Raw genomic sequence first — 26807 nt, 5'->3', positions numbered from 1 at the left:
TAAAGTCATGTAGGTAAAAAATAAAATAAAATAATAATAAATGAAAATAACTCAATTAAATCCCGACGTTTCGGAGGCAACACAAGTCTCCGTCTTCAGGTGGGACCGTCACAGCCAAATTTACTGTATCAAGTGAAGAGAAATACAGGAGACAAGATCTTAAATACTGGTTCAGGGGAGGGGGGAGGAGCTTATCTAAATGTGTCAGTCAGGGACTGTGAGGGTGGGGGGGGAAGTGGGCGGAGCTAGAAGGGAAGGTACAGCTGATACACCTCGGCAAGGTGCCCCGTAGTTTCACAGATGACCAGTGGTTGGTGCTGGTTGTAATCTCCAGAGAAGCGCCGTACAACATTTGACTTGAACTTTTCAACGTAGCCGGTTTTGCTGAAAATTGAAAATCAACTGCCATATTTGCCCATCACGTAACAACTCGATTCGATTGCCTATGTCGGGTGGTGCATTGTGATCGATAAACATCAACATTATACTTACACGACCAAACCTAAAAAAAAAGTACTCATGAATTAGATCAGCTCCGTAGCCGCAGGGGATTTTAAGTCCTCGAGGGTATGGTGACGATATGGGGAGGTCTTCATTCAGCAGCGGACAGAACATGGCTGATTGTGATGGCGGGGTTAGGTGAAAGGATGATACAGAGAAGGCAGATTCATTTTCTGTTGCCAAGTTGTGAATGTGCGGTTTCACGTTCAGCCATGTGTTGTGCCAACTGAATCATCGATTACCGATTATATACCCAATCTAATTTATACAGCGCCTTCACTCAAGGCGCTTAACATAGCTCACAAAACGATGACAGAACGGAATCGTGTAGATGACAGGGGCACGCTACAAGGGCTGAGGAATGAGTGACAGCGATAGAGGGGCACTTGGGGATCACAAAAGGGCTATAGCGGAGGGGACGGGGAGGAGTGGAGGGGCGAGGGGAGGAAAGAGAATTGGCAATGGACAAGAGGTGAGGCTTTTAGAGAGGAACAGAAGGAGGTTCAATAGGGGGACTGCTTAATGTACAGGGTAAGTGATGAGTCTGTGGGTAGTGTTGAGTCTATGGGCAGTGTTGAGTCTGTGGGTAGTGTTGAGTCTATGGGCAATGCTGAATCTATGGTGCAGTGTTGAGTCTATGGGTAGTGTTGAGTCTATTGGCCGTGTTGAGTCTGAGGGTAGTGTTGAGTCTGTGGGCAGTGTGGAGTCTATGGGTAGTGTTGAGTCTGTGGGTAGTGTTGAGTCTATGGGCAGTGTTGAGTCTGGGCGGTGTTAAGTCTGTGGGCAGAGGTTTTGTGGCAACATCTACAACCAGACTGCTTAGAGACCTGGGAATTAAGGGCCAGAGCCAGCGTTCGGCAATCAGAGCTGTATCGGAGGCGGCAGAAGGTAGCAGTCAGTGGCTCTGGATGAAGAGGAAAGACCCCAGCTGGGCCCCAAAGTGAGAGGGCCAGGAGGTATGCAGTCAACAATGCTTGACTCAGGGAGGAGGACGCCCCTGCCATGCATAGTCCCATGGGATGTTGGCTATCAACAACAAGGCAACTCCTATGACTAATTGGGAATGGGACGCAAGCGTAGGATTGATCACCCTGTCGCTGGCCGCCTTTGGGGAGGGTGTATAGTATGAAAGGCCGAAACACCCTAGGAACCAAAGGTTCACTACTGACGATGCGCTCCCCAAATTTCACCAGGCTCACTGTTCATGAACTCTTGGAAGTGCTTGCACAAAGGATAGTAACATCTCATCCTGTGTTCTTTGGAATCTGGGCAGTGCTGAGTCTATGGGTAGTGTTGAGTCGATGGGGAGTGTTGAGTCTATGAGCAGTGTTGAGTCTATGGTGCAGTGTTGAGTCTGGGTAGTGTTGAGTCTGGGTAGTGTTGAGTCTGTGGGCAGTGTTGAGTCTGTGGGCAGTGTTGAGTCTATGGGTAGTGTTGAGTCTGTGGGCAGTGTTGAGTCTGGGTAGTGTTGAGTCTATGGGCAGTGTTAAGTCTGGGTAGTGTTGAGTCTGTGGGCAGTGTTGAGTCTGGGCGGTGTTGAGTCTGTGGGCAGTGTGGAGTCTATGGGTAGTGTTGAGTCTATGGGTAGTGTTGAGTCTATGTGCAGTGTTGAGTCTATGGGTAGTGTTGAGTCTGGGTAGTGTTGAGTCTGTGGGCAGTGTTGAGTCTGGGCGGTGTTGAGTCTGTGGGCAGTGTGGAGTCTATGGGTAGTGTTGAGTCTATGGGTAGTGTTGAGTCTATGTGCAGTGTTGAGTCTATGTGCAGTGTTGAGTCTATGGGTAGTGTTGAGTCTATGGGTAGTGTTGAGTCTATGGGTAGTGTTGAGTCTGGGTAGTGTTGAGTCTGTGGGCAGTGTTGAGTCTGGGCGGTGTTGAGTCTGTGGGCAGTGTGGAGTCTATGGGTAGTGTTGAGTCTATGTGCAGTGTTGAGTCTATGGGTAGTGTTGAGTCTGGGTAGTGTTGAGTCTGTGGGCAGTGTTGAGTCTGGGCGGTGTTGAGTCTGTGGGCAGTGTGGAGTCTATGGGTAGTGTTGAGTCTATGGGTAGTGTTGAGTCTATGTGCAGTGTTGAGTCTATGTGCAGTGTTGAGTCTATGGGTAGTGTTGAGTCTATGGGTAGTGTTGAGTCTATGGGTAGTGTTGAGTCTGGGTAGTGTTGAGTCTGTGGGCAGTGTTGAGTCTGGGCGGTGTTGAGTCTGTGGGCAGTGTGGAGTCTATGGGTAGTGTTGAGTCTATGGGTAGTGTTGAGTCTGTGTGCAGTGTTGAGTCTATGGGTAGTGTTGAGTCGATGGGGAGTGTTGAGTCTATGGTGCAGTGTTGAGTCTATGGTGCAGTGTTGAGTCTATGGGCAGTGTTGAGTCTATGGTGCAGTGTTGAGTCTATGGACAGTGTTGAGTCTATGGGTAGTGTTAAGTCTATGGGCAGTGTTGAGTCTATGGGCAGTGTTGAGTCTGTGGGCAGTGTTGAGTCTATGGTGCAGTGTTGAGTCTATGGGCAGTGTTGAGTCTATGGTGCAGTGTTGAGTCTATGGACAGTGTTGAGTCTATGGGTAGTGTTGAGTCTATGGGCAGTGTTGAGTCTATGGGCAGTGTTGAGTCTGTGGGCAGTGTTGAGTCTATGGGCAGTGTTGAGTCTGGGCGGTGTTGAGTCTGTGTGCAGTGTTGAGTCTATGGTGCAGTGTTGAGTCTATGGTGCAGTGTTGAGTCTATGGTGCAGTGTTGAGTCTATGTGCAGTGTTGAGTCTATGGGCAGTGTTGAGTCTATGGTGCAGTGTTGAGTCTATGGTGCAGTGTTGAGTCTATGGTGCAGTGTTGAGTCTATGGTGCAGTGTTGAGTCTATGGGCAGTGTTGAGTCTATGGTGCAGTGTTGAGTCTATGGGCAGTGTTGAGTCGATGGGGAGTGTTGAGTCTGTGGGCAGTGTTGAGTCTATGGGTAGTGTTGAGTCTATGGGGCAGTGTTGAGTCTATGGGTAGTGTTGAGTCTATGGGCAGTGTTGAGTCTGTGGGCAGTGTTGAGCCTTTGGGCAGTGTTGAGTCTATGAGTAGTGTTAAGTCTATGGGCAATGGAGAAGAGGTGAGGCTTTAAGAGAGTAACCGAAAGAGGTTAAGGAGGGGGACTGCTTAATAATGTCACGGTGGATAACATGAAGATAGTTGGGAAAAGCTCTCTCACCTCTGTTCCCATGTGTGCCGCTGGACGGGAGGTGGTGAGCGGGCCTTGGTGACATCAAAAAGCATCATCAGCCGCATCATGCTCATTGTGGCTTCTAGGGGGGTTTCCAGCCTTCAGGAGGGAGGATGCGGAGTTCGGGGGTGACCATTTTTAAAGGACACGGATAATCGACCACAAAAGAGCAGTCAATTGCAATGTTTCATTTGTTACTAGAGTGCAAATGCACGACATGCTGGTGTATTGCCTGTGCCTTGGATGCACGGACACAGGAAGCACAGACGCAGGAAGTGAGTTTAATATTAATGCAACATGACTGCCTCAAACATGTACAGCGGCGACCATGGAAATCCTGCTCAGAGCTCCAGTGTCTCCGAGCCAGGCCAGTGAAGTGAGTGCAGTGAAATGCCTTTTATCCGGGCGGGGGTCCTATTTGTGTTTCACCACCACATCATCATCATCATCGGCCACGATTTGTCCACTATTGGCTTTTGGCTGGCCATCGAACAAAAACGGTCACCGCATCGCGCGCTTTCAGATGCGCTTCTGCGGCCGTCTAGAATGATCTTCCTTCAGATATTTGGAAGCCACTGGAGCTACGCACTTTTAATTCATCTAGCTTGAAAACTCGTTTCTTTAGAACTGATTTTTGTGTCAAGTTTGTTGTCCTTCCCCCGCACCTCTGATGAGCACGGTTGGCTTCGTACGGTGCGAAAGAAGTTCAACGTACATACATACATACTGGATGAAGGCCACCCTAAGCCGTCACCATCTCTCACGGTCTCTGTGATGCAACAATCTAGTACGCGTCCTCTGGGCTTGCGTCCTCTGGGCTTGCTCCCTCCTTTGGCTGCCACTTTGTTAGTCTCGACCACCGGACATCGTCCTATCTAGCCATGTGTCCTAGTCCAGCTCCGTTATGTTTTTTAACCATTTCCCGTTCTGAGACGTCTGCAAGTTGCAGGGTCGGGTGTCCCGTTCACAGATGAATCTCGGAATTCGCGAGCGGTTCAACATTAATTTTATTTCGAGAGGCGTAGCACCACTTTTTTTTTAAGACATTGTAATCATCGAAAAGAACTGTAGTGCCACGACCGCACTTTACGATAGCTCGCGCTAAACTGTGCCACACGCCCTCCCACATGGCCTTGTGCGAGCCTTGAAGATGCACCCAAGAAAGTTATTTATTTTTTCTTCCGATTCCGTTCTGATCGGGATGGGAAAGGATGAAACAGTCAATGTGATGTACGGATCAGAAACATCCACATTGACAAAGTTATGGATATATTTAGGCATAAAAGAAGGGTGGACAGGTGCATTTTGAAATTGCACTGAGAGACGGGTTAGAGCATCGTACATTTTAGAGAACATCGGCATTTTTTTACGCAAGTTAGAAACGCCGTTTTATTGACTGTTAAGAAAGTGAGCTGGCTTGGGCTGGAAGGGACGATGTCCTGTGGGCGAGACTAACAACGGAGTCACAGCCAAAGGAGGGAAACTCGCCCAAGAGGCACGTCCACTTTGGAGATGGAGCGACGAAGTCGGCTCCCGTGTGCGGGTGAATGTCGGATCGTTCCATTGCCGACCGCGAGGAGACAGCGGCGGCTTGGGGAGGCCTTCATCCAGCAGTGGATAGATTATAACTGACAATTACAATAATGACAATGACCTATAAGGCTCAGATAAAAAGGAGGATCGTCATGCGGACAGAAGGTTCTTGCACGGATCGATTTGGCGCCACGGTAAATGGGACAACCAGATCGTGGGGTTACTTCAGTACGGCACTGTGAATGACTTCCTCTGCAACGTCCTTTGCTCCGGCAGACTGCAAGTTCAGCTGCCACCAGCACTGCCAGTCCCACATCCAGCTCGAGTGCCAGCACGGCTGGAGCCAGAGCGAGGAGCCGCTGCTGCAAGACGTCAGCGTCGTAAGTGCCGGAGTCGCACGCGGCCAGATCACCACCCTCGCCATGATCGCCGTGATCACCGTAATCACTACAATCTCCACCCTCATCACGATCCCCACGATCCCCACAATTGCCACAATTGCCACGCGGTGTCCGCTTTCACCACCGGGCTGTGGTCGGTAGGTCGAATACTGACGCGGCGTGCGGTGAGCTTCATCTAGCAGCGGAGTGGCAAAAAAGGGCTGGACACGCACGCGCACGTCGTCCCCATCCGTTTTAATTTCACAGCATCGTTTGAGATGCGTCGGCATCAAAGGCACCCCTGCAAATCCAAATCGTTTCGCATGGAATTACAAAGTGTTGACACTGAACGCTGAATTATACAGACGGGGCCCCTCTGCTACAGTGTGGCCTCGGGGCTCAGAACGTCTCTCGACTTAGCCAAGCCCCCCTCCCTCTCCGCCAAGGCCTTTACTCTCAGCAAGCGGGGGATCCCGCTGGGCATTTCGCGTAATTACCGCGTGACCACGTGTCTGAATCGACGGTTTTCAGCCAGGATTATGAAGTACACTTAAGTCGCCCAATCGAAACGAATTTTCCACACTCTGTGCCCAGGGTAGCTGCGTGCTCCTGTCTGTCTACACGAACGTACGTGCGTACGTATGTTGAACTTCTTTCGCACCGTACGTTGCCAACTGTGCTCATCGGACGTGCGGGGGAAGGAGAGCCAACTAAACATAAAAAGCGGATTCTAAAGAAAACACAAAAAAGCGGTGACTGAGCACACGAAAATCAGGAATTGCCATGTCAAGTTAAGATTTTCTCCAACCAGTACCCAATTAGTGTGGCTAAGATGCTTGCGGAGATGGTGAAATATCACTTGCAGGCCATTGTGCAATGGTAGGCCTTCGTGTGTAGCCACGGAACCCCCACCACATCTGTAAGTGTCAAAGCACGTGGCGTTACACATACGTTACGTACACATTACGTACACGTTACGGACACGTTACGGACACGTTACGTACACGTTACGTACACGTTACGTATGTTCCGACCACGTTACGTACACGTTACGTACCCGTTACGGACACGTTACGTACCCGTTACGGACACGTTACGGACACGTTACGTACCCGTTACGGACACGTTACGGACACGTTACGGACACGTTACGTACACGTTACGTACACGTTACGTACACGTTACGGACACGTTACGTACACGTTACGGACACGTTACGGACACGTTACGGACACGTTACGGACACGTTACGTACACGTTACGTACACGTTACGGACACGTTGCGTACGTTACGACCACGCTGCACTTCATTCGCCGTGCTCGGACTTGTTTGTGTTCTTGCTTTCGTCATTTCTGTGAGCCCAGAGTCACTCTTGCACCTGAGACGTATTATCCGTGAGTTCTCACCTGGTTAAATTGTCGCCACGGTGGCGAGATGTTAACAAACCTCACCTGGTTAACTAAACAGGAGGTTTGTGGTTCGATCCCGACCCTGATGCCTGCTGTGTATTTGGAGTTTGCGTGTCTCTCCCCGTGGTCGCGTGGATTTTTCTCTGGTTCCTCCGGTTTTTTCCTCCACATTTAGAATCGGCGTGCGTTGAGAGCATTGGGCTGCTTAATTTTAACGTAATAAGCCACTTTCTTGAGCTATTATATGCGGCAAAGTCGCTTCTGAGCAAAAAGCTACATGGCTCAGTGGCCCTTACCTGGTAAATAGAAAAAAATGTTACGTTTTAATTTAAACAAACGCACAATTGCGCACTCGGATATAAAACGCCAAGCATTGTCACGAAGTTCCTTGGGAATGTGTTTTGCTGTGAGCAGAAATCGTTGGCTTGGTTTTGGTCACTTGCCAGTCGTAGAGTTTTGGCCTCACGAGAGCTACTGTACGTTGCAATGAAGTGCCTCTAATTACGTGGGAAAATAAAATAAAGATAAAAAAACAATTCTAGAATTCATCTTCTTGGTTCTTTCAGTAAAGTCACGTAGAATGGAAATAATAAAATAATAAAAATAAAACATAAGACAATTATATAATAATATAATAAAATTATATAATATAAGTTTTACTTTTTTAATTTTATTATTTCAATTCTACGTGACTTTACCGAAAGAACCAAGAAGATGAATCCCTGTAGTCACGAAAGCTTCAAATCGAAATTCTAGAATTCACAGCCATTTGTGGATCCACTGCTGGATGGTGGCCTCTACACGCCGTCTAAGGTTGTTTGCTGTTCTTTTAATGTTTTTATATTGCGACAAACGCGAGCCCGGTGCGATATGCCGTCCGACATTGGTGGGGGGGGGGGACAGAAACTCCTCGAAAACTCGAATTCGGCGCGACGGCACCTCCGCACGTAGGGGGTGGGGGGGGAAGTTGGACTCGCTGCCCCAGCCAAGTGGGGATCACGCGTAGTGGGTAGGGGGGGTTAAAGATGTATGGGGGAAGGGGGAGGGAGAAGGTGCATGGGGATAGGTAAGTGAACATCTTGAGGGAAGACCAAGGGGGCTGAGGGAAGGGTGAGGGGGAAGGTTGTTTGTTTGACAAAGGTCAGCGCACTCCAGAGGTCAGGATGAGTCTCATTTGCACAAATGCCCCTGGAGCAAAGGTCAAAATCAATCGGAGCAAAGACAACAATAACGGTATATGAGAAATCGAAAATACTGTACAAAACAATATCGATTAAGTTGCGGGTCCTGTTGAATTGTTTGACCATTCTTCACCATGTTGGTCAATGCGTTTTAGTGAACGGGGGATGGGTGCCACGGTGCATAGAAGATGTTAACTACCTCGCCTGGTGTGCAGGAGGTCGTGGGTTCGATCCCGACCCTGACGCCTGCTGTATATTTGGAGTTTGTGTCTCTCTCTCTCCCCGTGGTCGCGTGGATTTTTCTCCGGGTCCTCCGGTTTTTCCCTCCACATTTAGAATCAACATCACGCGATTAGAGTATTTGGCTGCAATACATTTCCACGCGATGATATGCCACTTCGTTGGGCTATCGTTTGTGGCCAGGTCGCTTCTGAAAAAGAACTCGGTGAGCCTTACCTGGTAAAATAAAAAAAATAGTTTAGTTTATTTATCATAGCCATAGCCGTAGCCGTAATCAAACTCAAGTAGCCAAGTGAAATGCAAAAAAATACTGAATATGATCTTAATTCATTAGCTCGTGAGGAAATGTGTTTGTTTTTCCAGTGCAGGATACTAACAGCTGCTTACCATTACCACCCATCCAGTCGTGATCTAGGGGCATAAACCATCACGCGAACTTCGGCCATCCTCGCAGCAGCGGCTTTTGGCTTGACATCGAACAAAGACGGTCACTCCTCTGCTGTCTGGAACGCTCTTCTTTCCAATATTAGGAAGCCACTGGAGCTATGCACTTTTACATCGATTGAAAACTCATTTCTTTAGAACTGCTTTTTGCGTTTAGTTTGTTGTCCTTCCCCCACACCTCCGATTAGCACGGTTGGCTACGTACGGTGCGAAAGAAGTTCAACATACATACAGTACCCACGTGGTCCAGTACTTTTGAGGCAAGGGTTGGTGGATCAAGGAGGGATTCGTGAGATTGCGAAACTCCCTTGGCAATGAGAGCAAGAGGGCTCATGAAACCCATCTGTGCGAACCTTTTGTGCACAATCGCCTTTTGTGATATTCGGGTCTAATTCCTAACGCAAGCAACCCTCATGGACCAATGTCTCAGTTTAGGGAAAGGCGCAGCCCTGCAATTGGTTGATCGCACCACTGTTGGTGGAAATGCCTCCACTAGAGGGAGCTCTATAGAGCCCCTCTAGATGGTATTTGGCCTACTCTTTCATTCTGGCCTGATGGACGTAATAGCAGAGGTGGAAGTACCCACACTTTACCCCACCGCACGCGACCTGCCGATCGACTTCCTGGTGCACCCATTTAATACCGGTGAATAAGTTAGGGACATCATCATTGTTTGATCAATCATGATATTTAAAACTGCTAAAAACTGCTATTTTTGTAGGGGCTGATTCCACCCATCAAACATTCCCTGCCATGGCCAATAGAATCAAAAAAACTAGAAATGCTTTGAGATAAAACATAGTGCGCTTCTATAAAAACTATAAACTCTTTTTTTATTTCACCAGGCAAGGCCCACTGAGCTATGTAGCTCTTTATCAGAAGTGGCCTGGCCGCAAATGATAGCTCAGCCAAGTGGCTTATCACGTGGACATTTATATCAGCCAAATACCCAAAACGCACGTTGATCCTAAATGTGGAGGGAAAAACCGGAGGACCCAGAGAAAAAAATCCACGTGACCACGGGGAGAACACGCAAACTCCAAATATACAGCAGGCGTCAAGGTCAGGATCGAACCCACGTCCTCCTGTAGACCAGGCAAGGTAGTTAACATCTCCTAGCCACCGTGATGATGATGAGAGAGAGAGACACGCAAACTCCAAATATACAGCAGGCGTCAGGGTCAGGATCGAACCCACGTCCTCCTGTAGACCAGGCGAGGTTGTTAACATCTCCTAGCCACCGTGATGATGATGAGAGAGAGAGACACGCAAACTCCAAATATACAGCAGCAGGCGTCAGGGTCAGGATCAAACCCACGTCCTCCTGTAGACCAGGCAAGGTTGTTAACGTCTCCTAGCCACGGTGATGATGATGAGAGAGAGAGAGACACGCAAACTCCAAATATACAGCAGCAGGCGTCAGGGTCAGGATCGAACCCACGTCCTCCTGTAGACCAGGCGAGGTTGTTAGCATCTCACCAACGTGGCGTCCTCTCGCCACTGCGGTTCACTCATCGGCGCAGTGCACTCTGTGTTCAAAACTATTTCCAGTGTGCAGTGAGCATTCACTCCCTTGCAGCATGGGTGAGTACCGAGTCTTGCGTAATCAAAGTCTGTGAAGTGTTCCGTGCTGACATCATTAGGCCCCAAAATTCTGTCTCCCTTGAACAATCAGTGGGCTTTTCCTGGTAGGATGGGGAGAGTTTACTTGTATGTGTTTGGGTGATTTGTTTACCTTTCTTGTACTTTACACTCCTATCACGTGTTTTTGTATTGTGTTTGTTGTAGTAACGTTCTTACCCGCCCCTACTTGACATCTGTGAAAACGAGCTTCACAGCTCATCGGATTCCTCCAGAATAAATAAATATTCTGATTCTGAAATGGATAGCAGCCAATTAAACGTTGATTCCGAACATGGAGGGAAAAACCGGAGGATTCGAATCAGGCAAGGTAGTTAACATCTCACCTCCGTGGTACCCACTCAAGGACCAATAGGCACCCTCGCATCTTTTAGCGATGCCTATGACCGAATCTCTCAGATTTCTGGTAACTGCCTGATGATGCTGCTGGTTGTAACCACTGGGATTCTTGCACACAGCGGTGGTGTACGGTGCTTTCTGTGGAATATATTGCTGTCTTTTCTTGGATTTTCTGTTTGCACATAGTCACATAATCACTTTAAGATGCTTTCTTGTTCATGTTTTTGCTTTTTGTTTGTTGCGGTTGCACCCGATTCAAGAGCCAAATGGCTCACAGGGCTCTACCAAATGAATGAAACTGGAAGAAAAAAACTACCAGCGAAACCTCGTACTCAATAGGGGCCGCGCAGGAAAATGCCCCCCCCCCCTTCCTCCCTCGTTGACCGCTGTCACACGCCAACCGTTACCCCAAACATCTTAGCCACACTAATTGGGTGCTCGAGGAGAGAATCTTAATTTGACTTGGCAATTCCTCGCTCCTGATTGTCGTGTACTCAGTAGTCACTGTCTCATGTGTTTTCTTTAGAGCCCGCTTTTTGTGTTTAGTTTGTTGTCTTTCTCCAACACCATACGTACTGTGCGAAAGAAGTTCAACGTACATACGTGCAGGTTCAACGTGCAAACTGTATTTAATGTTTAATGTGCGAGCTTCGGCCACGCCGCTACTCACTGTGGCTGTCTTCGGGTGCTGAATTAGGTCATCCCCTATTTAACGCGTTGACAAAAACGAATAATCATTAATTAAGACGGTAGCCACGTGTGTTCAGAATTAATATATTTAATATCAGAGCGTGGCCGTGACGAATCGTGCCGCCGTCAACGCGCGTGAGGTCACGGCGACTGGCTGCACTTCGCTGTGCGTGCGTGTGGGTTGTGTTTTACAGTATCTCTGAGAGTACCCGGCATGGATGAGTTAGCACAGCTGGATGGCAACCGGCTAAGTTAGCACGGCTACGTTGACACGGCTGGGTGGCATCCGGCGAAGTTGGCACGGCTACATTGACACGGCTGGGTGGCACCCGGCGAAGTTGGTACGGCAACGTTGGCACGGCTGGGTGGCATCCAGCGAAGTTGGCACGGCTACATTGACACGGCTGGGTGGTACCCAGCAAATTTGGCACGGCTGCGTTGGCACGGCTGGGTGGCATCCAGCGAAGTTGGCACGGCTACGTTGGCACGGCTGGGTGGCAACCGGCTGATTTAGCACGACCACGTTGGCACGGCTGAGTGGCACCCACCTGAGGTTTGGCACGTATGGGCGGCAATAACGCGCCCGTTTTAGCCGGCGTGATGAGCAGTGGATACAGCAGCTGCGTTGACGACTCCGAGCTCGATTTGTTCTTCACGGCCAAATCGACTCTGCCACTGCCACCCCAGCGACACGGCTCTGCCGGCTTGCGTCCGGTAAGTCGCGCGTCATTTTCTATGTGACCTCGGTATGTGTGCGCGTGTGCGCAATGTTGTTGTTTTTTACGTGGCCTCAAGGTGCACATAGCCTGGCACAAGCGTCGTGGTGACATCACCGCCACTTAGTGGCGAATGCCGGTTGTTGTTGTTGCGCAATGTTGTATATCTCGATTGTCTGTGGGCAGGCTCAGGGCAGTCCGTAGGTTCCGGGAGGCTGCGGGCAGACTGTCACACGTGGTGGGAGCGGGGGGCCCTCTCATGCATGAGTGACATGAATAAGATAATATTTAGATTCATATTTTTGGTTCTTTTGGTAAAGTCACGTAGAAGGGAAATAATAAAATAATAAAAATAAAACATAATGAGATAAAATTCTCACGACGTTTTGGCCACAACGCAAGCAGCCGTCCTCGAGGCTGAAACGTCGTGGGAATTTATCTTATTATGTTTTATTTTTATTATTTTATTATTTCTCTTCTACGTGACTTTACCGAAAGAACCAAGAATATTAATCTATTCAGTCACGAAAGCTTTAAATCGAAATATTTTTTATTATTCTGCTGCTGTCAATTTCCGCGTTATGATAAGGCCACTTCGTTGAGCCATTTGTGGCCAGGTCACTTCTGAATGAGAACCAAATGGTTTAGTGGGCTTTGCCATGGTTTTAAGTGATTTGTTTAACTTTCCTGTACCTTGCAGTCCTATTGTGTTTTTGTATTGTTTATCATAACGTTCTGTCCCACACCTCCTGGACGTCCTGTAAAATAAAAGCTTTGTAGCTCATCGGATTTCCTCCCGTACAAATAAATATTCTGATTCTGACAAACGCACAGGCGTGTTGTGTGTGTGGGGGGGGGCTCTTTTTTGCGATGCCCCGGGGCAAAAGCTCCCCCCCAACCCCCCCTCTCTGAACAGCCCTGGGCAGGTTATACGGGTCGTGGGTGAACCATTATTTTGCGAAAAAATTAATGAAACATCTTTCAGTGCATTTTGGTTTAATTGCTGGCTGCTCCTCACTCGTCGAGGGTCACTGACTCGATGCGCACGTGGCACGCCAACAATGAACGTGTTGCTGTAGCTAGATGAAGCTACAGCTTCATATATAGATGGGGTTTGCTTCATACGTAGTTATGATTTCTCTGTGGCCTCCACCTCGCCCCTCCGACCGATTATTCGGGATAATCAAGATTTTACTGAGTGTGTGTCTGTGGAACGGTGGGGGGGGGTGTGGAAGCTCGCTGTGCACTGAACCGGTCCTGGGGCCTCCCCTAGGTCGACTCAGCCGCAAACGAGTACCTGGTACAGTGTGTAAACATCGCCACTACGGAGACAAAGGCGGCCGGGCGTGGTGTTGACCACCAACTCCCACGTGTGCTGTGCTGGCCTTCATAGGTGCCCGCCAACCGTGCTAATCGTAGTCGCTGGGAATCTGTCTTTTAACAATTCGAGTGAGTGAGCGGGTACGTATGCAAGGCAGCCCGGTTTTAGCCTCCTGATTGCTTTTCCCCGCTCCGCTCGATTTAATTGGGGCGTCCCTATCATCCGCGTCAGCTGCCAATCGCAAGCCTTGCTACCGTCACCGGTAGACGACGACGACGCTACCGCGGAGTCGGCCCGCAGGCGCCTTCACGCTCTCTCGGGAACCGGCCCAAAGCCACCTTGGGGCACCGTCGTCGAAGTTGCCTTTCCTGTTCGTCAGCTCTGACAGATTGGGAAACACCGGGTCCGATTGGCTGTACAGCAAAGTCCTCGCTTGATATGCGTGGTGGTGGTCACGCTGTAGCGCGTTTTTGCCGTAATGCGGTTCTTCCATTCGGGAACACTTTTCGCACAACGCAAGAACACGCCGCTATAACGTTGAACGAGCGCCGTTATATCGCGGAACGAGCACGGCTATAGCGCGGGCCCCGCACTGTTGTATAGCGGAACACGCACGGTTAAAATGCGGAACGCGTGCCGTTATAACATGGGACATGCGCCATTATATTGCAGAACACGCACGGTTTTAATACAGAATGCGCGCCGTTATATTGCTTTTTCCGAGCGGTCGACGATGAACTACTTTCTTGAGATGCACGGCTGGACGTTACGGTTCAGTACAGTACATTATTTACGAGCAAATTGTTTTCACTTTCCGTTTAATGCGGCACATTTCAGGAACGCATCTAACCGCGTGAAGCAAGGACTTGCCGTATATTAATTTGAATGTTTTTTACGTGATTGCAGAAGTAATGGCCCACGGAATGGGCATGTGGGATTTCCAGCACTGGCTCCGGGACTGTAAACTAATAACAATAATAATAATTTTAACTTGTAACGCTGAGCCACGGTGTTCACTCACTCTTCGACGAGAGCGAGAGAGAGGACGACTCAAGAGGGGCGCGAGGAGGAACCACCGCCAATCGAGAAGGCGATGGACTGTCGCAAATCATCCCAACCCCCTCCTCCCCAAGCTCTGTAGTCCTCTACATATTAACCCTTTCCCTTTCCGAGACGTTTGCAAGTCGCAGGGTGGGGTGTCCTGTTCACCGCTGAATCTCGAAACGCGCAAGAGTTTCAGCGTTAATTTTATTTAGAGAGGCGTAGTAGCGCCGCTGGTTTTAGACATCGTTACTCACCACGGGGCTCCCACAGAGAACCGTAGCAACACGACGGCACTCTACGATATCTGCCGCCAAACTGTGTCACACGTCCTCCCGCATGGCCTTGTGGGAGCCCTCGGTATGACTTCTCACCTGAAGACTTACCTGTAAAGTTATTGTTTTTTTCTTTTCCGATTCCGTTACGATGATATACGTCATCAGAACGGAATAGTAGGTCATCAGAATTGGAAGTAAAACTGATGTAGTACATGCACGTCATCGGAATGGGAAAGGATTAAGGTGTTATTGGCCAATTAATGATTGTTTACCGGTGGTGCAGTGGTTATCACAATGCCCTCTGAACCTGCTGACCGGAGTTCGATTTCCAACCATGGCTTAAAGTGGTGGGGAACGGTATCTGAACTTCTAGCGAGCGCCCTGCCATTCATCAAACCCGCATTGCCCCACACGCAATGGGGAGGCTCTTATCCAGCAGTGGATCGACAAAGAGCCATACGGCGTTTGTGTTATCGGTTCTGTATTAATTCCCAGCTAAGTACGTTTTTGTTACCGCGATCGGTCTGCTAACGCGAGTTCATTTAAGGATCACGACGGCGCGTTCATTATCGCAGCCCCTGCCACATTTGGCCGCACGACAAATTGCCGTGGTTACAACGACACGTGGCAGCATTGAGCACGCCTGTTAGTGGGGGGTAATAATGGTCGCCCACCCACCCTCTCCCCCCTTCTGCATCACCCCAGTTCACCAAAACCCTAACGCGCTGCGGAGAGTAGCGCTCGTCACCCGGCACAGTGTAGCCACGCTAAGTGGAAAACAAGCTCCCCGGTGTACGACGACGGATTTTGGGATGCTGCGTCGGCATTGGTTGCTCGAGGATAATTAGCAACTTGACACGTGTTGCCGATGACACTGCCTTGTAAAAAACGAACAACGTATCACGGCCGATGCGACGCACGTCAACTCGCAAACCCCATCATGCCACGGCACTTCAGTTGGCGGTTGCTGCCCGGAGCGGATTACGACCGGTGCCGGGTCCCTCTTCCCCCTGTCATGGTCGCCATGGCAACCACGGATCGGATAAATCGCCCACGACGCCAGATCGGCAGCGCGAGCCGCAAGCCTTTGCTACTGATGTGCTGCCATAGGAGGTCACATGACTGGAGCGACATTCATTTTGCCGACTCTGCGTAATGGTTGATTACGACCAATGGTTGGATCTTGCAGTACCCTGCACGTGTCGTGATGTGTACAGCAAGATCCGACCATGTCCGTCCAGTGTTCGCCCGGCTGCATTGGCTTTTGGTTGCCGAACGAACACACTATGAGCTCGCACTCATTACACACTAAGCGCTTGCCACAAATGAACCACAATGCCTTGTTGATCTCGTCAAGCAGCATAAATCATCATGCGAACTTTGGTCATCCTCGCAGCAGCGGCTTTTGGCTGGCCATCGAACAACGACAGTCAACGCATCGCGTGGCGCTTTCAGATGCGCTTCTGCGGCCTCCTGGAACGCCCTTCCTTCCGATATTAGAACGCCACTGGAGCTATGTACTTTTATAATCAAAACTGAAAACTCATTTCTTATGAACTGCTTTTTGTGTTTAGTTTGTTGTCCTTCCCCTGCACCTCCGATTAGTATGGTTGGCTATGTACGGTGTGAAAGAAGTTAAGCAGTGTCGGGCAATGGTCCTTCTAGATAGAAAGGTAAGAGAGAATGAGAGTTATTGAGAAGGAAGGATAGCTTCAGCCTGATCGATGCCCCCGTGAAAAACAGTGTCAGTTTCTTTCACTTCACTTTGCGTTCACATTTCCTGTAACTGAACGCGGGGGTGGGACGGCCGGCGGAAACTACTCACTGTTTAAGCAGATCCCCCTGTTTGCCCAATGACTTTCCTTCAATGCTTCCTCCTAACAATGAAGAAGTGCCACTGACCGAAACGTTACCCGTTGCACATTTGTTCCCTTGCTAGGGCCGCAGTGTTTTTGACGAGCGTCTCTTATAGACTCTGATGGGTTTGTTTTGGTGCAGTCGTCGTTGACCGGGCAGTTTTGTGACTCAGTGATGAGGCCTTCCTTGGGGGCACCACGGTGTCGAGATGTTAACTACCTCGCCTAGTATACAGGAGGTCCTGGGTTCGATCCCGACCCTGACGCCTTTATATTTGGAGTTTGCATGTCTCTCTCTATGTGGTCACGTGGATTTTTCTCTGGGTCCTCCGGTTTTTCCCTCCACATTTAGAATCAACGTGCATTTAGATTATTTGGCTGCCATAAATTTCCACGTGATACGCCACTTTGTTGAGCTATCAGTTGTGGGCAACTCACTTCAAAAAAAATAAGTGAATAGTTCAGTGGGCCTTACCTGGTAAAATAAAACAAATTTTCTTTAGTTTGTTTTCTTTCTTTTATCCTCCACCTTTTTCTTTTTTTGTTTTGCTTGCCCAGGGCTCCTCATCAGAAGAGGACCCACTGCGCCCTCTCACCCCCGAGGAACTGCGGCAGAGGATTGCGTGGTACAACGAGCAGGTGGACAACGGCCTCAACATCACCCTGGTGGGCGACGTCGGCACACGCGGAGGCATGAGGCCACGACGAACAGTCCCTCCCGATGCCAGGGGTCGGCAACTCTTTGGCTGCCCCCTTGCGGCTCTGGAGCCACACGTGACTCTTTGGATGCCCCTTTGCGGGCAGCCATTTCTTTTAAAACACTGAATTAACTTCATTTGCTTCTTTACACTCTATAATGTAGTTTATTCAATCACCTAATTTGTTTAAATGTGTTTGTCATCCGCTGTACAGCTGCTATTTTTGTGTACAAGCGTGTGATGCGACTCTCAAAATATTTTGCTCGAAGACAGACAAAGAATAACGGCTCTTCTTCTTCGAAAGGTTGCCTACCACTACCCGATGCTAACGTGTAACCCTGTAAGAAAATAGCGTTTAAAAAAACTAATCTGTAAATGCAAGACAGGAAAGAAAAACAAGATAGCATACGAAGTAGGTGGCTAAAAAAAATAGAGAGAGACGATGAAATGGAGGCGTGGAGTCATCGAATCTCAGATTATGAATTGTTACTGGGGCGGCGAGGACAGGGGGAGGGGGCAGATGATCCATTATTCCCCCCCCCCCCCCCCATTCAGAACGGTTGTGCTCAGTGCTGCCACGTGTCGCGGTAATCACGGCGATTTGTTCTGCAGCAAAATCTGGCAAAGATTGCGATGATTAGCAGCACTTCGTGCACCGTAAGTGAACCCTCGTTTGACGACTAGTCATGGGAATGGAAAAGTACTTGGCAGAGAAGTCCATTCCGTTCTTCGTATGGCAATGCAGTCTGTTCAAGAGCTGAATCACAACGTCCAAGTCTGCAGCTGGCCACGATGAAAGGGTTTCAGGAAACAGAGAGAGAGAGAGTTCGTGTCGTTTTGCTGTTCCTTCTCTTCTGCTGAAGGAGCGCAGACTACAATGTGGCTTGTCTTTAATGTATCTATGTATCTCTGTGTCTTTATGTATCTCTGTGTTTCTATGTATCGTTATATATCTCTGGGGGTTTACAATATGGTCCATAGTTTGGGTTACATGGCAACAATCGCACTGCTGTGGCTTGTTTAAAATGTTACGTTTACGAGGATGTGAAGGATGGAAGACGGTAGCCTCCTCGCCATGGCTTATCTGTAACGAGTTTTCACGTCATCTTGAATACCGTCGTCAAATAGGCCAAACAGACTTGATTAATTTTAATCCAGATATTAATCATTGGGAGTTAATCCCATTCCGATGACGTGCATGTACGTCATCAGTTTTTCTTCCAATTCCATTCCAATGGTGTACGTGTACATTATCGGAACAAAAGACGTACCAAGGCTCCCACAAGGCCATGCGGGAGGGCGTGTGGCACAGTTTTACGCCAGCTATCATAGAGTGCGGTCACTACAATTCTCTGCGGTGAGTGTGGTGTCTTTAAAAACAGCGGCGCTACGCCTCTAAAATAAAATTACCGCTGAACTGCTTGTGCGTTCCGAGATTCAGTGGTGGACGGGACACCCCACCCTGCTGAAATTTGTAGACGTCTCGGAATGGGAAAGGGTTAATATGGCACCAATAACAATATTGCATGGCTCTTTTGTCAATCCACTGCTGGATGAGGGCCTCCCCACACTGCGCGGGTTATTTGAGTATGGTCAGTGTTAGGTGGTGGAGAGGGGGTGAGGCCTAGGACCAGGACCGGTAATAGGCTATGAGGGCCTGAAGGCTAATAGGAGAGATGGGCCTAAGTATGCATTAATATTGGCAAAACAATGATAAAGTTATCAAACGCATTTAATTATGTAAAAAATGACAAATGTATTCGACTCAAGGTAAATTCATCAAATATAAATCACTTGATACACTAAAAAAAATCCTCTATCTTTAGCTGTGGCAAAGTCATAAATGCTGTCATCTTAATTCAAAGGCGAAAAATATTATAATGGCCATGCTACTCTCGCTCAGCTGTTACGTCAAAGTAGAACGGAAGGCTTACAAAATACGAGGGCCTAAGCCTTCTGAGCCTATAGGTTAATCTGGTCCCGCCTAGGACCAGTTGTGGGTTGGTGAATGTGGGGAGTGTGGATATACAGGGTGCTTCCAGGCATGTGTTTACAATGATGGGCGAACAAGTTACAGTGTATTATTATCCGTGCTTTTTCCATTAAAAACTATAGTCTCATATAAGTGTTAACAATTTTTTGAAGCACCCCTGTACATATTTGGGAGCATCGAATCACAGCAGAGCAGTGGACTTTGCTGTACTGCCCTCTGCTGCCCTACTTCGAAGACAACACGGTCGGCATTCAGATGAGAAGCCGGCCCGTCTAGCTACTTGTGTAATCTGTCAACCGTGCAACATATCGTAAACAGCCGCCCAGTCAGATGAATCAACGACGATCCGAAACTAATCCACGCAGCTACTCCTGAAGCAGTCGAATGGATATCAAATCACGACATTAATACTGGTAGGAACGAAGTGAACCAGCCTACAATAGATTATATCGTTCGTTCGTCCGTCCGTCCGTCCATGTAGCAACATCGCCCCCTACTGCAAACACTTGGCAGGACCCTACAAAAACCTTTAGACTCAGTGATGCTTTCCTGGCTAAACAAGTGTAACATTCCCTTATAATTCCCTGAGATAGCTTTTTAATTAAAAAAACTTTAGACTCAGTGACGCTTTCCTGGCTAAACTAGTGTAACATTTTCTTAGGTTTCTTTCGGTAAAGTCACGTAGAAAGTAAAATAAAATAAAAACAAAAATCACGACGTTTCGGAGGCAACACAAGTCTCCGTCATCAGGTGGGACCGTCACAGCCAGATTAGCTGTATCAAGTGAGGCAATGATTCAAGATGTAATCCCTTAAAAGCGAGTTGAGGGGGGTGGGAGAGGGAGGGGGGGAGCTCATCAGACTATGGTAGCCAATGAAAGGAACGTATCGGGAGGGAGGGGGGGCGAGGCCAAAAGGGTGGGCGATGGACGTGGAAGCGCTTGTGCGCAAGCGGCCAATTACTGCACACGCCAACACAATGGAACGATTGTGCGCAAGCGGCCAGCCACTGCACCCGCCAACACAATGGGCAGAGAGGAGGAGGGGAGGTCTAATACACATGATAGACAAAAGAACGAAAATGATGATGGGTACAAACTTAGGGGGAGCTCATCAGACTATGGTAGCCAATGAATGGAACGTATCGGGAGGGAGGGGGGGGGCGGGGGGGGGGGCGAGGCCAAAAGGGTGGGCGACGGACGTGGAAGCGCTTGTGCGCAAGCGGCCAATTACTGCACACGCCAACACAATGGAGAAAGAGGGGGAGGGGGGGTCTGATACACATGATAGACAAAAGAACGAAAATGCCCATGTTTATACCAATGCTGGCTGAACAATGAAGAGAGTACTGTTAAAATAACTGGGGATGTTAACACTCGGTAAAGTACAGTAAAATAGTGCCTGTCAGATAAGATGGTCCAAAAAATTTGTGATTAAGTCTTTTTTGCGTGGTTGATAACATCTTTCCAATGATTACTAAGTTTGTACCCATCATCACGGTTGAAATTATGTCTGTGTTTGTATATTTGTATGGCTTCGTGTACAAACCTTTGATGGTAGCCGGGAGGTTTGCAGAGAACCTTGGTCTCGGAAAAGACAATTTCATGAGAGCCCACCGAGTTGTAGCAATGATCGGCCACGGCAGAAGAATCAGTTCTGCCGTGTTTCAGATCTGACTTGTGCTCGCGGACACGATCAGAAACATGACGTTTCGTTTCTCCAATGTAGCAATCACCACAAATGCAACTCAATTTGTAGACTCCAGGATACTGTAAGTCAGGAACGACATCCTTCACAGATGGAATCAGATCACGGATTTTATGCACTGTACTGAACTGATTCTTCTGCCGTGGCCGATCATTGCTACAACTCGGTGGGCTCTCGTGAAATTGTCTTTTCCGAGACCAAGGTTCTCTGCAAACCTCTCGGCTACCATCAAAGGTTTGTACACGAAGCCATACAAATATACAAACACAGACATAATTTCAACCGTGATGATGGGTACAAACTTAGTAATCATTGGAAAGATGTTATCAACCACGCAAAAAAGACTTAATCACAAATTTTTTGGACCATCTTATCTGACAGGCACTATTTTACTGTACTTTACTGAGTGTTAACATCCCCAGTTATTTTAACAGTACTCTCTTCATTGTTCAGCCAGCATTGGTATAAACATGGGCATTTTCGTTCTTTTGTCTATCATGTGTATCAGACCCCCCCTCCCCCTCTTTCTCCATTGTGTTGGCGTGTGCAGTAATTGGCCGCTTGCGCACAAGCGCTTCCACGTCCGTTGCCCACCCTTTTGGCCTCGCCCCCCCCCCCCGCCCCCCCCCTCCCTCCCGATACGTTCCATTCATTGGCTACCATAGTCTGATGAGCTCCCCCTAAGTTTGTACCCATCATCATTTTCGTTCTTTTGTCTATCATGTGTATTAGACCTCCCCTCCTCCTCTCTGCCCATTGTGTTGGCGGGTGCAGTGGCTGGCCGCTTGCGCACAATCGCTCCATTGTGTTGGCGTGTGCAGTAATTGGCCGCTTGCGCACAAGCGCTTCCACGTCCATCGCCCACCCTTTTGGCCTCGCCCCCCCTCCCTCCCGATACGTTCCTTTCATTGGCTACCATAGTCTGATGAGCTCCCCCCCTCCCTCTCCCTCCCCCCTCAACTCGCTTTTAAGGGATTACATCTTGAATCATTGCCTCACTTGATACAGCTAATCTGGCTGTGACGGTCCCACCTGATGACGGAGACTTGTGTTGCCTCCGAAACGTCGTGATTTTTGTTTTTATTTTATTTTACTTTCTACGTGACTTTACCGAAAAAAAACCTAAGAAGATGATTCCTTGCAGTCACGAAAGCTTCAAATCTAGAATTAGTGTAACATTCCCTTATAATTCCCTGAGATAGCTTTTAATTAAAACATTTAAATAAAAAATTAACTCACAGCGACCTCAAGCCTACAGCTAGGCCTAAAGCCTAGAACTAGGCCTCAAACTCTCCCTTGGTATCGTACCCCCGCGTGTGTGAAAAGGAGTTAATGTTTAACAATGTTACATTCCCTGATGTTTTTAAATAGAAACATTTAAATTTAAAGCTTTTACATTAATAATTAAAACATTTAAATTAAAAATTAACTCACAGCGGCCTAAAGCCTACAGCTAGGCCTAAAGCCTAGAACTAGGCCTCAAACTCTCCCTTCGTATCGTCCGATTAGGTGTAGCAACATTGCCCCCTACTGCAAACACTTGGCAGGACCCTACAAAAACCTTTAGACTCAGTGAGGCTTTCCTGGCTAAACAAGTGTAATAATACATTATGTTTATATTCTTTGGTTATTCGTTCCTTCCAGCCCACCCTGCAGGGTCCTGTTTTGTAATCTGTTGCAATCTCCAAAAAATGCCATATGAAAGAAGAATAAGTAATCTATACCATTGGAACCTCCTTTGCCAGTAGCAAATATGATAATTGTTTTTTTTACCCTTTTATCCAGTAACAAAACTGACACCATGTGAGACTAGGCTCTAAGAAAAGCTGTCTCGGGTGTGGACCAATCAATTTCAAGGACAGTGCGTACATTATCAGAATTGTGTTTTTTTTTGCATTCCGACTGCAGGTATTGTGGTCAATGCAAACATGACTCCTTGTAAAAAAAGGTGTCAGTTTTGTTGCCAGATAAAGGGTAAAAAAAACAATTATCATATTTTACTACTGGAAAAGGAGGTTCCAATGGTGTAAATGCTTACCGCGAGCTCTCATACTCTGATGGTGCATTGTCCTTGAGTTGTGCGCCTTTTGGCGTCATCTGGTCCAACACCATGTGAGACTAGGCTCTAAGAAAAGCTGCCTCGGGTGTGGACCAATCAATTTCAAGGACAGTGCATACATTATCAGAGTTGTGTTTTTTGTTTGCATTGACCGCAAGTATTGTGGTCAATGCAAACATGACTCCTTGTAAAAAAAGGTGTCAGTTTTGTTGCCAGATAAAAGGGTAAAAAAGCAATTATAATAAGTAATCTGTTACTCTATCTTTAAAAAAATAAGTGTTTATATTTCAGTAGGAGCCGGATACAGAGCTCGAACCGCGACATAGGGGAGGTGGGGGCGTGGGTACAGAAACTCCGTGGACGCAAGTCCCATACTGTGCTCCAGAACTTCGAGAAGGGGAGGAGATTTGGTTCACTGCCCCACCGAATAGTGGAACTCTCCACCTCTCTCAAAGCCTCACTACCTCTTCTCCGTCGCCTGTTCCCTTCTTCTTCCCTCCCTTCGCCCCTCCACTCCTTCTCGTCCCCCTCCCCCACCCTTTCGGGACCACCCGTTTACCCCTCTATCGCTGTCACACTATGTATTTTATATATGCACGTTGGACTTCTTTTGCACCGTACGTATCCAACCGTGCTAATCGGAGGTGCCGGTTCTCAACCCGTGCATGCCCCTGCCATCAAAATAATTTGATTGTTGTTTTAACCGTGTTAAGCTCCTTGAGTGAAGGCGCTCTTTAAAATATAACATCAGATTATCGATTAAACAAAGCTCTCGCACCTCTGTTCCCATGGTGTGTCACTGGACGGGAGGTGGTGAGCGGGCCGTGCCGATGCCATCGGCATCATCAGGTGCATCACGCTGGTGGGCGTTGCTTGGCGGGGGGGGGGGAGGAGTTTCCCATCTTCGGGAGGCAGGAAAGGGACCCGACTAATCTTTCTGTAATAAAGGGACATTTGTAAATGTGTTTGTTCGAAATGTTAAGCATACTTCCTGACATGCAACAAACTTGACATTTGGCATGTGGGTAGCTTCCAGACTGTATACAATGCAAAAAGTATTAAAACAGACTTTTGTATTTTGGAGGCGCAATAATGGATATATTCTGCAAGGTAAGTGAGCGGTGACGTCACATCTGTGATGTCACCTGCATGCGGCAGCGTCACTCGGTGTGCCCGCTGACGTCATGCATCCCCCCCCACCCTCCGCGTAGGCCGTGTATTAATCCAAGACAAGTATCCAAGTCTCGGGCGAAGCCGAGTAGTAAAGCTAGTTGACAATAAAAAAAAAAGTATCTATGGAGGACCCCCTTTTTTTCAGTATCATGGTAATGAAATAATGCAGGTGTTAACACTTGTACTCACTGTTTAACCCGAGCCATGAACGTGTTGGCGACATTTGCTCTCAAGCAACAATAAGACAAGGCCATGCAGGAGGCTGTTTCTGGTGTAGACCAATCTGTTTTAAGGACGGTGCATACGTTATAGAAGCATATTTGCGTGCACGTGTTGTTTTTGTACTCCCCCCGCACCTCCGATTAGCGTGGTTGGCTACATACGGTGCGAAAGACGTTCAACACATATACATCACATCAACATACTTCCCACAAGCATGTGTGCTTTATGCAGACTTTGATGCCTTGTAATAATAGGTGTGTCTATTTGGTGTGTGAACATCGTGACACCTCCTGCGTTATTGCCAAAACAAGGGTGGTATGAAGCCCGTCATTCTTCTTTTTTCCCCCATCACAAGATGCTGTCGATTGAGAGCCGTGTGCCGCTGTGACCGTGTTGGTGTCGCGTGCAGCATGCGAGCGGCCGTTACACCGGCTTCATCCGCGTCGAGCTCAAGCTGTGCCGCCCGGTGTCCATCCGCGGTGGGCCCCCCTCCTCCAACTTCTCTCCTCCGGCCCATCCCTCGTCGCCCCGTACCCCGTCGCCTCCGCCGACCCAACTGCCGCCCTCCCCGGGTTGTGACGCCGCAGCCACCGCAGCAACCGCCGATGACGCCGACGACGTCTTCGCCACGGCCACGAGCTGGACACCCTGCTGCTACCTGCCCAAGGGCAGCAGCAAGCAGCTGCACGTGGGCAGCCTGACGACGGCGCGCGAGGTCGTGCGGGCGCTGCTGCGTCGCTTCGCTGTGCTGGACGACGCGCGGAAGTTCGCGCTGTTCGCTCGTACTCAGGCCAGCGGGCAAGGTGAGATGGCGCCGGCCCACGGAGCGTTGGGGGTGGGACCTACTTGCTGTGCTGCTTCCGCAAAGGCACCCGTACCGCCTGACTGTGCGTGGATTCTGTCTCGCATGGGGAGCGGTGAGCGCAGTGGTTAGCGCAACACTGCGCTATGAACCTGGCGACCCCAGTCGACTCGTCCCTTTTACCCGAACGCAGCTTTCTGAAATATTTGTAAAGCATCTTCAGACGTGAGGGATGTGCATTGAATATCTCGTATCAGTAAACCGCTGTTTGTGGGTTTTATAATCGCGGTTTTGCGTATTCTCGACACATTTATTGTAGTGCGGTTTCAAATTCGCGGGGTTGTGTTTTAAATATATTGTACAACCCGACAAGAAGTACTGTACGTACTGTAGTGAGGCATGTATGTTGAACTTCTTTCGCAACATACGTAGTCAAACCGCACTGATCGGAAGGAAGAGCGTTCCAGACGGCCGCGGAAGCGCATCTGAAAGCGTGCAATGAGGTTTATCTTCCTAATAAAGTTCACGAGGAAAATAGGTTTAGGGAGCATAAAAATATATTAGTTTAAACATGGACATGTAAACTTTATATACGAGAGTTGATCAAAAAGTACTGAGACTACTTTTATTTAGACAAACCAAAAGGATGACAGACCTAATCAAAATGCATCTCCTTCAAACGTATTCTCCTCCTCAAGTATTAACGTTTGCGGATTTCATATCTGCGGTGTTCTGGAACGTATGTCACCTGCGAATAGCAAGGACTTTTCCATGTTCGCTCTCGGCTGTGCGCTTTGTTGCCTTTTTCAGTTCGCTTGAGGAAGCTGCCCGACGGGGAGAAGCCTCTGTACCTGCAGCTCCTGGCGGGTCCCGACTCCACGACCCTGAGCTTCCTGCTGAAGGAGAACGAGAGCGGCGACGTCCTGGTACACGGAACCCATCGGCTCGGTTTGACGCTGACGTGGGCTGGGGGGGGGCGAGTCGAGCGTCGCGCACGGCGCGCGGAATATCGGATAAAACCGCTCTCGCAACGCGCTCGCGTTCGTCCTCGCAAGCTACATTCGCGTAACAGTAACGTTTTGTATGTACTGTGTGTACGTCGCACCGTGCGTAGCCAACCGTTGCCCCACAGCTTCGAATAACTTTTATGCACGGCAGTCACCCATCCCAGTGCATTCCAGGCTTCGGCCTGCTTAGCTTCCCAAGATCTGTATGTGTGTATGTTGAACTTCTTTCGCGCCGTACGTAGCCATCCATGTGAATCGGAGGTGCGAGGGGGGGGGGAAGGACAACAAACTAAAAACAAAAATCAGTTCTAAAGAAATGAGTTTTCAATCTCGATTTCAAAGTGCATAGTTCCAGTAGTTTCCTAATATCGGAAGGAAGAGCGTTCCAGACGGCC

General features: G+C 48.6%; 1 protein-coding gene across 3 annotated transcripts in view; it reads left to right on the top strand.

Moving 5' to 3' along the window:
* The window catches only part of LOC144946209 (ras association domain-containing protein 1-like), a 40508-nt gene that overhangs the window by 8711 nt on the left and 4990 nt on the right, over positions 1-26807 (top strand). For all 3 annotated transcript variants that reach the window (XM_078875055.1, XM_078875054.1, XM_078875056.1), the window contains exons 4-7: positions 5492-5595; positions 17311-17418; positions 25013-25406; positions 26216-26331. In XM_078875055.1, coding sequence (XP_078731181.1) covers positions 5492-5595; positions 17311-17418; positions 25013-25406; positions 26216-26331 — 722 coding nt within the window. The remainder of the gene's footprint in view (positions 1-5491; positions 5596-17310; positions 17419-25012; positions 25407-26215; positions 26332-26807) is intronic.

This window comes from Lampetra fluviatilis, chromosome 40 (assembly GCF_964198595.1).
Source record: "Lampetra fluviatilis chromosome 40, kcLamFluv1.1, whole genome shotgun sequence".
Taxonomy (NCBI): Eukaryota; Metazoa; Chordata; class Hyperoartia; order Petromyzontiformes; family Petromyzontidae; genus Lampetra; species Lampetra fluviatilis.
This window is presented reverse-complemented; position numbering and strand designations above follow the sequence as displayed.